The 14,149-nt window shown below is 43.3% G+C and overlaps 1 protein-coding gene across 2 annotated transcripts in view; it reads right to left on the bottom strand.

The window, feature by feature from the left end:
* Positions 1 to 14,149, bottom strand: part of si:dkeyp-115e12.6 (centromere protein F) — a 43,987-nt gene that overhangs the window by 20,243 nt on the left and 9,595 nt on the right. For both annotated transcript variants that reach the window (XM_048619698.1, XM_020534951.2), the window contains exons 3-6: positions 13,046 to 13,242; positions 10,437 to 10,552; positions 4,150 to 4,241; positions 2,176 to 2,488 (exon numbers count right to left, since the gene is read on the bottom strand). In XM_048619698.1, coding sequence (XP_048475655.1) covers positions 2,176 to 2,488; positions 4,150 to 4,241; positions 10,437 to 10,552; positions 13,046 to 13,242 — 718 coding nt within the window. The remainder of the gene's footprint in view (positions 1 to 2,175; positions 2,489 to 4,149; positions 4,242 to 10,436; positions 10,553 to 13,045; positions 13,243 to 14,149) is intronic.

Below are 14,149 nucleotides of genomic sequence, written 5' to 3'. Positions count from 1 at the left end.
CTCATTCTCGAATCCCCAACTTAGTCAAAATCTCATCATAAGACAACCGTTTAATTCCAGGGACTAATCTCGTGAATCTTCACTGAATTTTCTCCGATGGAAAGCATTCTTTAAATACACAGCAATCCAGGTGTAGTCAGACCAAAGCCTTGTAACAATTTAAGCAAGACCCTTACTCTTGCACTCCAATCTTCCAGCAATCAACACGTTTACTTTGCTGAAAACAACAAATGCTGGAGATCACAGCAGCTCAGACATCATCCATGAATAGAGATCAAGCTAACGTTGAGCCTAGATGACTCTGCGTCAGATATTTACTTTCTTTTTCACAATTCACTTAACCTGTCTCTCTCTCTGCAGCCACTAATAGCTTACACTTCATGTAGCTTTGTATTATCAGCAACTGAAATATAGTGCCCATGATCTCTTTGGCCAAGGCATTAGCATAGATTATATAAAGCTGAGGTCTCCATCACTCATTCTTGAGACACTCAACTAATCACCTACAAGATGCCAACTTAAAAGAAGGCCGATTTATGCCCACTGTTTTCTGTAAATTAATCAATTCTCTATCCAGAGTAATAGATTACCCTCAACTCTGAGCCTGTATTTTGCCAACTGACTTTTTGTGTGATGTCTTATCAAATGCCTGTGGGCATTAGCGTCTCTGAATCACCAGCACTCCTTCACTATCAACACATCTTGTTCACACACCCAACTGTTTATGTACTATGTACACAGTTTCACTCTTACTTCAGTTCACATAGTCAGAGTTGTACAGCACAGAAATAGACTTTGCAGTCCAACTTGTCCATGCCACCCAAATATCCTATATTAATCTAGTCCCATTTGCTAGCATTTGGCCCATATCCCTCCAAACCCCTCCTATTCATATACCAATCCAGATGCTTTTAAAATGTTGTAATTGTACCCTCCTTACTTCCTCTGGCAGTTCGTTCCATGTACCCACCACCCTCTGTGTGAAAACGTTGCCCCTTAGGCCCCTTTTAAATCTTTTCCCTCTCACCTTAAACCTATGCCCCTCTAGTTTTGGACTCCCCTACCCTGGGACGGAAAAAAAAAGCTATTTACCCTATCCATACCCCTCATGGTTTTATAAACCTCAATAAGGCCACCCTTCTGCCTCCGACACTCCAAGGAAAATAGCCCTCTCCTTACAGCTCAAACCCTCCAACTCCAGAAAATTTCCTTGTAAATCTTTCCTGCACCCTTTCAAGTTTCACAACATCTTTCCCACGGCAGGGAGAGCAGAATTGAATACAGTATTCCAAAAGTAGCCTAACCAATGTTCTGTACAACTGCAACATTACATCCCAACTCCTATATTCAATGCACTGACCAATGAAGACAAGTGTACCAAACACCTTCTTCACCGCCCTGTCTACCTTTGATTCCATCTCTGCAAAATATCATCTTGGAATTAATTCTCACAAAATCCAAGCTTCCAAGTCAAGTAATAAGAATATATATTTTAAAAAAAAGCTCTGCTGAAGAAATCTAGAGAAGTGAGGGGCAGCCCAGATACTGTTCCACTCTTTGAAGACTAACATCCCTCCCACTTTCGCTCAACATTCCCCCACATAAGAAATCCAGCGTCTGCCCCATCACCTCGCAACCCCTTCCCCCCAGTGACTCCCATTTGCTCAGACAGCAGGCAGTAATGGCTCTCTCTCATCATTAACACCTTTTTGGAAGCATCTTTCGCTTCAGTATTTTGTTCTGTTATTGCACCCTTCTGAGTTGCCCACCACACCATTATATACTTCCCTCTTATTCCCCACACCCCATCCCCCTGTAAACCACATTTCCTGGACTCTACACATGCTTAACGACCTGTTTGAAAATGTTACCATTTTCATGCTGTTGAATGTTAATTATTTCCCTCTCTCTAACGATGCTACTTGACTTGCTGAGTGGGCATTTTCCAGCATTTCCTGCCATTATCATTGAATTATATTCCAATCTGATCTTTTCCCAGAGGGCTACTTTCCACAAGTCTCAATATGAGAGACGAGATAACTGCACCTTCTTTCTGTAAATGTCAAGTACATGGATTGCCAGACTGGCTGAACAGGAATGTGGTGGAATCTGCACGATAAAAAGGAGACAGCAGAAATCTAAACAACATGCAAAAACACCAGAATATCACGGTACCTTGGTTTTCTTTCCTCAAGTCCTGCACGTCAGCGTTTGCAGACACCTCAAGGGGACCGAGGTGGCCACTCCTGGGCTCCAATCCAAGGGTACTGGCTTTGTTGTCATTCTGTTTCTGGCTTCTGGAATTGTAGTACAGAGGGGACCTTGCCTGTTCCCATGGAAACACAGAGGAAGGTGATCCTCGCCCAACAGGACTCTCAGGCACCCGAGTTGGCGTTCCCTCTTGCTGCCACGAAAACGTGGAGGCTCTAATCTGCTGTGGAGCACTTTCTCGGTGACTCTTGTTGCTGCTGAACTGCAACTGTTGAACCTTGGTCAAAGAACATTTAGTGAATGAGTTTAGAAGAGGAAGTCGAGAGCATCTCCTTCACCCCAGCCTGAAGGCACTGACTTGAAGAATACAGTGGCAACAGGAACTCTGTAATAAACGGTCCCACTACCCATTTTTCACAGAGTGAAGGAAAGTGGGAATGGGATCTTTAAGGCAATCTTCTGCAACGATACATTCGTGCAGTGCAACCGGACAGAGGCAAAATGTGAAAATCTTGACCAAATAAAATAAAACTTAATTCACTTTGATAAGATCCTGAGATCTTGACAGAGATCTTTGTGTCCTCTTTTGCCACAGGTGTGGCCCCAGAAGACTGAAGAATAGCCAATGTTGTTCTTTTGTTCAAGAAGGACAACAGGGATAATTCGGGAAGTTATAGGTCAGTGAGCCTTACATTACTGGTAGGGAAATTACTGGAGAAGATTCTTGGGGACACGATTTACTTGCATTTGGAGAACAGAATTATTAGGGATAGTCCATATAGTTTTATGGAGGGAGTGTCTTGTCTCACAAACTTGATTGAGGTTTTTGAGGAAGTGACAAAGATGATTGATGAGGGTAAGGCAGTAGATGTTGTCTACATGGACTTTACTAAAGCACTTGACAAGGTCCGTCATCTTCAGTGTTACAGGGACAGGGCAGGGGGGGGGGTTTGGGTGGGATGCTCTTTGAAGGGTCGGTGGGGACTCGATGGGATAAATAGCCTGCTTTCACACTGAAGGGATTCTGCGATTCTGTGTTGAGAGAAAAACCAGTTTTTGTAATTAAAGATGATACTTAAAAAGAATAAAAACTTCCAGCCCAAGTTAGCTCATTCCATTATAGTTCAATTCAGCAGCCTACTTATGTAGTCACAAACAAGCGATTCTAATCACTGGAAGAGGGAAGAGGCCAAAGAACAGAAGACTGCCAATGAATCCCAGCGGGACTTTTTTTTCTTCAATTTGCACTGTGAACAAATTTATATAAAGCCTTCAGTGCAATATCACGATCCAAGATGCTTCACAGAGAGGTGAGGGAATTAGAAGAGGAGATTATTTTTTGCAGTTATACACGGGAAGTGGGGCACTGGCTTGGCAAGTATTTATTGCCCATTCCCTATTTCCCTTGATAAGCAACCTGATGTTAAGAGAGCTCTTAGAGGTAAAGAAATGCTGAAAAGACAATGGAAGTGGGAAGAGTGGTTCCAGAGGGGAGGACCAGAAGACTGGAGACTATTCAAGGAAGGTTTCTCACTCCTGCCAAGTAACATACTCTTTAAAAAACTTCCCAGTCTCTCCCATTCTTACAATGGCATCACTCTCATTCTTACACTGACATCTCTCTACGTGCTGTGAATTCTCCAGTATCTTGTCAGAGGACTGTTAACATGGCCCAAGATCTGCCTACCAATCTTCAAGAGGAAAGAGGGATCCCTATGTCCTCATCAGCTCTCAACATTTGTAAGGTTCCAAACTGAAAACAAAAAACCAAACCCAAATCCTTGCCCATGTGTGCTGCAAACACTGTCCTGCCTTTTCAGTACAGGGGAAGTAAAATACAGCCAATTGCAAATATGGTGTGTTGTTTGTTCATCCCTTGATCTTATCTGTCAAACCCATCTGTACCCAACATTATGTAACTGCGCAAGTGTCACCAACCTGTAGCTTCAGAGCTTTCACCTCTGAAACTAGTCGCTTTTTCTCCTCTATCTCCTGGTTATATTTTTCTTGCAGTTCATCTAGTCTTGAAGCTAGAAATCAAAATGTGATAGTAAACATTATAATTTTTTTTGGCATTGTGGAAAGCATGTCACAAAGCCCTCAAAACCTCCACCGCGCAGAAGGAGGGGAGCAATGGATGCAATGGGAACACTATCAGATTCACATACACCAGCCCATTATCACGGGGACAAAAATTCCTCAGATCTCCTACCCTTACAGCACTGAGACAGTTGCACAGGCTTCAGAACTTCAGTAGGATGGGCCACCACCTTCACAAGGGCCGGCAAGACCCACATCTCAAGAGCAACTAAATAAAACGAATATAAAAGAAACTACTCCTACACTGGGTGATGGTGGTATCAGTTAGAAAGTGCCCTTTTAACTCCCAGGAAACACTGGATTAAGTGCTCCTGCCTTTCGCATAACCTTGAAGGTTAGACATTTGGCAGACTAAGTCGTTGCAAAACATGATCTCGGCAATAAAAAAAAACACCTCATTTTTAAACAGATCCTGGAAGTCCAGAGGCTGCGAGTCAGCTCTTGACATTTACGCTAAATTCCACCTCTTTCTCTGGCAGCAGACTCAAAGAGTCAGTTTTTCAGGGGTTGGATAGCCTGCCTAAGGGAAACAGTGGTGTAAACAAAGAGAAGAAATGGTTCAGCAAACATGGGTCCTTTCTAGGAACCAAATTCAAAGAGCATCAATATTTAAAACAAAACTCAAATGCCTTCAGGGTGGAAGCATCCTCATTGTTCTGAACTATCCCTCTCTCTCCACAGTTGCCAACCTTCTGGTCCAACTACAATTTTCTGTTTTTAATCACTATGGCAATTCTTTCCTAGTCAAGTTAACACAGTATGTTCCATGATCTTAAAAAGTATGCAAAAGTCAGCAGCAACTTTTAAAATAAAACCTTACCCTACTCACTATTATAGATTTAAAAGTTTTACTGAGTTTTGCCTCGATTAATTTTTAAAAAAAATATAAAATACACGTACTAAGTTATCCTAGGGCAATGTTTTTAAGAGCAGTAAGTCTGTGCTTTTTTCTGGGTCTGTAGACTGTTTAAGGTGCAGAGATGGCCTTTAGTGGAGTGATGTGTTCTTCCTGTTGGATGTGGGTGATTAGGGAGAATTTCAAATGTTCCTGCTGGTTATGTCTGCAGGAGGTGTGCTTGATTGCGAATCTTATCGGATTGCGTGGATCGGTTATGGCAGTAGTTAGAGGCAATGAGGAATTTACAGGAGCTGGGAGTGCAAAGGATGGCAGTTTCAGGATCGTAAAGAAACTGCAGAAGAGCAGTCACATAGATATGTTACCTCTAGGAAAGGTAAACAGGTAGTGCAAGAGTCTCCTGTGGCTATCCCCATCTCAAACAAGTATGCTGTTTTGGAAAATGTAGGGGATGATGGGCTCTCAGAGGAACGTAACACTGGGAGCCAGGTTTCTGGTGCTGAGACTGGCTCCACTGCAAGAGGGGTATGTCAGGTTCCAAGCAATCAATTGTGATAGGGGACTCTCTAGTCAGAGGCACAGACAGATATTTTCACAGCCAACAGCAAGACATCAGAATGGTGCGTTGCCTCCCTGGTGCCAGAGTCAAGGATGTCTCAGAGATGGTACAGAATATTCTCAAAGGGATGAGTGACCAGCGGAAAGTTGCTGTACATGTTGGTACCAATGACACAGGGAGAGAAAGGGACAAGGTTCAAAGGACAGAATATAGGAAATTAGGCAGGTTATAAAAGTAGGTACACGAGGGTAGTAATATCTGGATTACTCTTGGTGCCATGGTCTAGTGAAGGGTAGGAATAGGAGGATAGAGTAGATGAATGGGTGGCTGAGGCAGAAATTTGCACTTTTGGATCATTGGCAGGGATATTTGCTAGTGCTACTTGAGTGGCTTTAAACTGAGGTACAGGGGACCCAAAGAGATAGTGAGAAAAGAGATAAGTCTGATACTGGTACAGTTGAAAAGAGGAGCAAGTCAAATAGTCAAGAAGGCAAGAGCAAGACGGAGAACGAGGCAAGATTAATAAATTAACCTACATTTATTTCAATGCAAGAGGCCTGACAGGTAAGGCAGATGAACTCAGGGCATTGTTGGGAACATGGGATTGCGATATCATAGCTATGACAGAAAGGTGGCTGAGGGAAGGGCAGAACTAGCAACTTAATGTTCCAGGGTATAGGTGCTACAGGAAGGATTGAAGGGGGAAGAGGGAGATTGGCATCCACTGGAGGGTGACTAATGTGGTGCTATTATTTAAGAAATCTTGTAAAGGAAAGCCGGGAACTATAGACCAGTGAGCCTGACATCAGTGGTTGGTAAGTTGTTGGAGGGGATTCTGAGGGACAGGATTTACATGTAGTTGGAAAGGCAAGGACTGATTAGGGATAGTGAACATGGCTTTGTGTGTGGGAAATCATGTTTCACTAACTTGATTGAGGTTTTTTGAAGAAGTGACAAAGAAGATGAAGAAGACAGAGTGGTGGACGTTGTTTAATTGGACTCCAGCAAGGCATTCACCAAGGTTCTGCATGGTAGACTGGTTAGCAAGATTAGATCACAAGGAATCCAAGGAGAGCTAGCCAAATGGATATAAAATTGGCTTGAAGGTAGGAGACAAAGAGTGATGGTGGAGGGCTGTTTTTCAGACTGGAGGCCTGTAACCAACAGTGTGCTGCAAGGACCAGTGCTGGGTCCACTGCTTTTTTTCATTTATATTAATTATTTGGATGTAAACACAGGAGGTATGGAGTAGTGGACAGCAAAGAAGCTTATCTCAGGGTACAACGGGACCTTGATCAGATGGGCTGAGGAGTGGCAGATGGAGTTTAATTTAAATAAATGAGAGGTGTTGCATTTTGGTTAGGACTTATATGCTTAATGGTAGGCTTGGGGAGCATTGGCAAACAAGGAGCTCATTGTTACTTGAAAGTAGAGTTGCAGGTAGACGGTGTAGTGAAAAAGGCATTTGGTATGCTTGCCTTTGTTGGTTAGTGCAGGGATTGTAGGGGTTCAGAGATCAGATTGCAGCTGTACAGGACATTGGTTAGGCCACTTTTGGAATACTGCGCTCAATTCTCAACTCCCTCTATAGGAAAGATGTCGTTAAATTTGAAAGGGTTCAGAAAAGATTTACAAGGATGTTGCTAGCACTGGATGGTTTGAGCTACAGGGAGAAGCTGAATAGGCTGGGGCTATTTTCCCTGAAGCATCTGACGCTGAGGGGTGACCTTAGAGATGTTTATAAAATTATGGTTAAGATGAATAGCCAAGGTCTTTTTCCCAGGGTAGGGGCATCGGTTTATGGTGAGAGGGGAAAGAAAAGGGATCTAAAGGGGCAACTTTCCATGCAGAGAGTGGTGCATGTATGGAATAAGCTGCCAGATGAAGTGGTGGAGGGTGGTACAATAAAAACATTTTAAATGCATCTGGATGGGTACATGAAGAGGAAGGGTTTAGAGGGATACGGGCCAAATGCTGGCAAATAGGACTAGAATAATTTAGGATATGTGGTCAGCATAGATGAGTTAGATCAAAGGGTCTGTTTCCATGCTGTGCAACTCTACGACTCTGATAACTCAGGGTCAGTCACAGATAAAGTGAGAAGCCTGAATGTGTGCTCTTAAACCCTGTGTGTCAGGTTTCATTCTTTACCCCATGCACTGAGACAACAGGTAAACAACAGGTTGGAGGGATGAGGCACATGACATTTATTTGGTTGTTGACATTAGGCAGTCATTAGTGCTTGGCAAAGGCACACAGGGATCTTACTGTCTCACCAAAGGTCACCAGGCAGAACTTGAATGTGTGAGCAGTATTTCTAACTCAATGTTCTCATGGTCGCTCCAGGATTTTAAACCTGTTGCATTGCATCCTTGAACCACTACAGTCCATTTGTTGTTAGGGAGTGAATTCCAGGATTTTGACTAGCAACAGTGAAGGGACGGCGATAGACAAGTCAGGATATTGAGTAGCTTGGAGGTGAACTTGGAGGCAGGCGACACATCCACATATCTGCTTCCCTTGTCTTTCTAGATGGTTGTTGCCATGGGTTTGGAAGATGCTGTCCATATAGCCTTGGTGAATTTCTCCTTGCAACTTGTAGATGGTACACATGGCTGCTACTGCAAGTCAGTGGTGGAGGAAGTGATTTTGGTGTCAAACAAGTGGTTTTGTTCTGAATGATATCAAGCTTCTTGAGTGCTGTTGGAGCTGCACTCATCAAGGTAAGTGGAGAGCATCCCACCACAGTCCTGACGTGTGTTATAGATGGTGAAGAGGCTCTGAGGAGTCAGCAGGGGAGTTACTTGCTGCAGGACATCAAGCCTCCGACCTGCTCTTGTATGGCTGATCCAGTTCAGGTTCTGGTCAATGGTAGCTACCAGGATCTCGATAATGGGGTTTCAGTGATGGTAATGCCATTGAGCATTGGACAGATTTTGGCTTGTTGGACATGATCATTGCCTGAGCACTTTGTGGCACAAATATTAGCTGCCTATCCAAATTTGAATACTATCAAGGTCTTACTGCATTTGGGCATGGACTGCTTCAATATCTGAGGAGTTGTGAATGATGCTGAAGATTGTTCAACAATCACCAAACATTTCCATTTCTGGCCTTATGATAGAGTGAAGGTCATTGATAAAGCAGCTGAAGATAATTGGGCCTAGGACACTACCGAGGAACAGCTTGGTGAAACATTAGATTAACACTGCTGCTATGTTTCTGATTACGCTATTCTTAATCCAGGAATGCTCATTTCCAACTGGTATAAGGAGCAAAATAAAGGCACGTTCTTGACAACTTAAGAAGAACATCCATCTCATTCACTTGTGGTTTCAGTGTTAACTGCCCTTCTGAGAAAACTGGACCAAACAGACCAGGTGTATGCCAGAGCTGATCCAAGCTGTACAGTGTTCTCCATTAGTCTGGAAGATCAACAAATGGTTCCAGTAACCCTGTGTTGGGCTGGGGAAGAAGTGTCAAGAATCTCAAACTTTGGTCACAAACCAGTGATCAAAACTCTCCATAAGTTTGAAAATAGACATACGCCCGGTGACCCCAAAAGGCCATTCTTAGAGTTATAATTTCTACAGTCAATAAGCATGGTGAAGCCAGTGATCTATTCCTCCCACATGCAATCTGGTCTCCTGGGTTGGAGTACTGCGAAAAAAAGACAGTAGCTATGCTGGCCTCTCCAGGAGAAGTAAGCAAAAAATGGAGATAAAAACAGTGTGGTAACTATAACAAGGACTGTGCAGCAGTTCAACCTTATAAACTGACAGGAGGACCATCTTGTGGCATAATGGTAGTGTCCCCGCTGTTTGACCGAGAGGCCTGAGTTCAAGTACAACCTGCTCCAGAGGTGCATAATAACAGGTTGGAAAAAAAAAGTTAAATTATAAAATTATAAAAAGACAGGAATGGAGACTTTGATTCCTCAAATTTATACCCAGGCCAAGTGGTTATGGTGCATATGATAATCCTTACTGGTCAGCCTAAAGACAAACCCAGTAGTGTTTCATCTGTCTTTGCTGAATCCTATTCAAACGAAAGAGAACTGGATATGGGAGAAAGTTAAGTTAGAATTTCGATAAATGAGCTTCACCACTCTCCAAAAAGGAAGAAATAAAGTCACAATGGTTATGGTACAGGAGGCAGCCATTCAGCCCATTGTGTCTGTAGTGACTCTTGCAAGAACTAATCAGCAAGTCCCCACTCTCCTGCCTTTTCCCTGTGGTCTTGAACACTTCTCATAGAATCATAGAATCCCTACAGTGTGGAAACAGGCCCTTCGGCCCAACAAGTCCACAACGAACCTCAAAGCCTCCCACCCAGACCCTCCCCGCTATAACCCACCTAATCTACACAGCCCTGAACACTATGGGCAATTTAGTGTGGCCAATCCACCTAGCATGCACATCTTTGGACTGTGGGAGGAAACCGGAGCACCTGGAGGAAACCCAAGCAGACACGGGGAGAATGTGCAAACTCCACACAGACAGTCACCCGAGGGTGGAGTCAAACCCAGGTCCCTGGCGCTGTGAGGCAGCAGTGCTAACCACTGAGACACCGTGCCGCCCCTTCTCTTCAGATAATTATCCAATTCCTTCCTGAAAGTTGACATTCCTATCTGGTAGCTATACCAGGCACATCAAGATCAAACCAGAATAGTAAAAAGAGAACTCCCAACCAGGTTTTCTGGAAACTCACCCTCATTAGGCCTGCTGAGCGCGGAACACCCAGGATAGATCTTAGTTGGAGTAAGGTGGAGCTGGCATTCTGTTGGTGTTGAGGCCCTTTGACTTCGCTCAAGTTCCGCTTCCAGCCTGAAAGCATTCCATGGTTTTACTTTGTATTAAAAAGTTCTTTTTAAACCCTTAAAACCATTATTGCCAAGAGACTAGAGATGAAGAAGCAAAGCCCCTCAATGCAAGGATGCACCACCAAGCTTGGAAAGAGAAGAGTGCAGGGAAATTAGGAAGGTGTTTAGGTTAACACCTAACATTGGTTTCAAAAGCCTATAAAAAGGAGGGGGAAGAGAGAGGGGGAAGGAAAGAGAAAAACGTCACGGGTCAGAAAAAGAAAATGAATGACAGAAGTTTTCATCCATGACATGGCATTTTCATGTAACCAACAGAACATCACAACAGCTGAGCCCCAGATAACAAATTGCAAAACATCAGAACATTCCATATCTGCTGACATTAGACTTTGATTCATAGCTCTGTACGAAGGCTGCAAATGTTTACACACCACTAAAAAAGCCTTGCCACATTCACATTGCTTAGATTCAAACGTTTCAGCTGTCTTCAATTCCCACTTTTCCCCCCAACTTATCCAAAGGAATTACATAGTCCATGGTGAAAGAAAAGGTAATTGAGATACAGACCTGCTGTCTGTACTTAATATGGATATTGTGGAGGCATTGACCTTAAGTTTTTAGTCCTCCTTAGATTCAGGGGTGAGCCCTTGTAGTGCAGTGGTAATGTCACTACCTCTGGACCAGAAAACTTGGGTTCAGGTCACACCTGCTCCAGATGTGTGTAATAACATGAAAGCAAAAGAACTGCAGATGCTGGAAATCAGAGACAAAAGCAAAAATTGCTGGAAAAACTCAGCAGGTCTGGCAGCATTTGTGGAGAGAAATCAGAGTTAAAATTTCAGATCCTGTGACCCTTCTTCAGTGCAGTGCTAAGAACAGCAACTACTACAAGCCAATCAGTTTAACATGGATGGTAAGAAACTTCCAGAAACAATAGTTTGGGATAGACGAATGGAGGTTAATTCAGCATGGAATTGTGTTCCACGGAACACAGTCAGAAAACTGTGTTCAGTTAACTGCTGGTTTTTGAAAGAGGCAACAGATGGCTGATGAAGGCAATGTTGTTATTGTGGTGTACATGGACTTCTAAATGGCATTTGTTAGTGTCACACAACAGCTTTGTGAGCAAAGGCACAAATCACAATGGATGCAAATTAACTGACTAATACAAAACAAAAAAAAATGGTCAAGCCATTTTTTTTCCAGGCTTGGGGAAGGTTTGAAGTAGAGCTTCATAGTGGTAAGTGTTGGAACTCTTGCTTTTTCTGATGTATAATAAATGTTCCTTGTACACCAAGGCTTTGGCCAATGTTAAAATGAACAAATTATATGAAACTTGGAAGCATTGCAAACTGTGAGGGGGAAAGGATGCAGAGCTTCAAAACGACAAAGGCAAGTGGAGGAATGGGCAGACAAATGGCAGAAGAAATTCAATGATCATAGAATCCCTACAATGTGGAAACAAGCCCTTCGGCCCAACAAGTCCACACCAACCCACCCCACTATAACCCACCTAATCCCCACATTCCTGGACACTACAGGCAATTTAGCACGGCCAATCCACACTAACCTACACATCTTTGGACTGTGGGATGAAACCGGAGCATCCGGCAGAAACCCACGCAGGCACAGGGAGAATGTGCAAACTCCACACAGTCAGTCACCTGAGGGTGGAATCGAACCCAGGTCCCTGGCAATGTGAGACAGCAGTGCTAACCACTGAGCCACCATGCCGCCCTTGCCAAATGTGAAAGGTTTCATTGTAGTAGGAAGAACATCGAGAGAAATTACAAAATAAAGGGTACAACTCTAAAAGTGATGCAAGAGAAGGACCAATGGTGTATATGTAGATAAGTAATTGAAGGTGGCAGGACAGGTTGACAGCATGGTTAATAAATTATGTAGTATCCAATGCTTTGTAATTGGAGGTGCAAAGTACAAGAGCAAGCAGGTCAAATGAACTTGTATCAGGCACAGCTTGGCTTCAGCTGGAGGACTGCATAAGTTATGGGCACCTCATTTTAGAAAGCATGTGAAGGCATTGGAGGGAGTGCAGAAAAGATGTACAAGAATGGCTCCCAGCATCAGAGATTTGATAGAGGTATTCAAAATCACAAGGAGTATGGAAAGAGTAGACAGCAAGAAACTGTTCTACTTGCACAAGCATAGAGAATGGGGACACAGTTTTACAAGTTACTGGATAAAGAAATCAAAGTAACGAGAAGAAACGTTTTCTCAAAGAAGTTAAAGTCCGAATGCAGTGCCTTACAGTGGGTTGGAAGCAGGTTCAATCAAGACATCCTTAGAGGATTAGCTTGTTATTTCAGAAAAAAAAATGATGTGCAAAGTCACAGTGGAAAGAGGTGGAGAACTGCTCATTTGTGGAGACAATGGGCCAAATGGCCTTCATCTACTCTGAAACGAATCTGTGAACTATTGATTTATAGCTCCCCGATAAACAGTGCAGCAAATGAGCTGGCACAAGCCCAGGCAATACCTTTTTAGTTCTTGCTCCAGCTTGTCTATCTGTTTCTTTGCTGCCAGCAGCTGCCCCTCCAGACTGCATACAAGGGCCTCTTTTACCTGAATCTCGTGGCATAGCCTCTGCTGTGCTTTCTCTAGATTGTTGCGTGCCTCTGTCAGGCCCTGTGTCTCTCTCTTCAATGCCACATTCTCGTTCCGTTCATCTTCAAGCTTTAAAAAAACAGTAGCAACAAAATTAGCACACTGGTTTGTGCCTGGAATGGTGGGGGAAACACCATTCAAGCTGTGCATATGCAACAAGAATTCCATCTCTGAAAATGCTCAGTCTCTATCACTCCTCTGTAAAGCTGCTACTTACAATCAATCGCTGAGAAAGCGTTCAGTCACCCCTCTTAATTCCTTCTTTTGCCTGATAAAGATATTGAGCTGTTTTATCGAGTCAAAAGGGGCTACACAAAGGCAAGCTTTTGCTGTACTTTCCAATGAGAATCCGCATAAACACCATTTGGGTGTTCAGTTGAGGGGTGACTTTATAGAGGTTTATAAAATCATGAGGGGCATGGATAGGGTGAATAGCCAAAGTCTTTTTCCCAGGATGGGAGAGTCCAAAACTAGGGGGCATAGGTTTAAGGCAAGAGGGGAAAGATGTAAAAGGGACCTCAGCGGCAACTTTCTCATGCAGAGGGTGGTGCGTGTACAGAATAAGCTGCCAGAAATGATGGAGGCTGGCACAATTACAACATTAAAAGGCATCTGGATGGGTACATGAATATGAAGAGTTTAAAGGGATACGGCCCAAATGTTGGCAAAAGGGACTAGAATAATTCAGGATATCTGGTTGGCATGGACGAGTTGGACCGAAGGGTCTGTTTCTGTGCTGTACATCTCTATGACTCTATTTAAACTCAGATCCTTGAGAACAATTCTTCAAGCATTTTAATGCACACAGAAGAAGCTTTATTTGCAAGGGGCCACTGAAGAGAGACCCTTTCAAAGCATTTTTCACTTTGTACTCATCAAGATTATTGCAAGAATGCTGAATTCCAAACAATAGCAACAATTTACACTCAAAAGAGGCACTGATTCAGAGTTGGAGAGAGATAGCAGAAACTGCAGA

The sequence above is a fragment of the Rhincodon typus genome, chromosome 43, assembly GCF_021869965.1.
Source record: "Rhincodon typus isolate 14 chromosome 43, sRhiTyp1.1, whole genome shotgun sequence".
Classification (NCBI taxonomy): domain Eukaryota; kingdom Metazoa; phylum Chordata; class Chondrichthyes; order Orectolobiformes; family Rhincodontidae; genus Rhincodon; species Rhincodon typus.
Note: the sequence above shows the minus strand (reverse complement) of the source record. Positions and strands in the feature narration are given on the sequence as shown.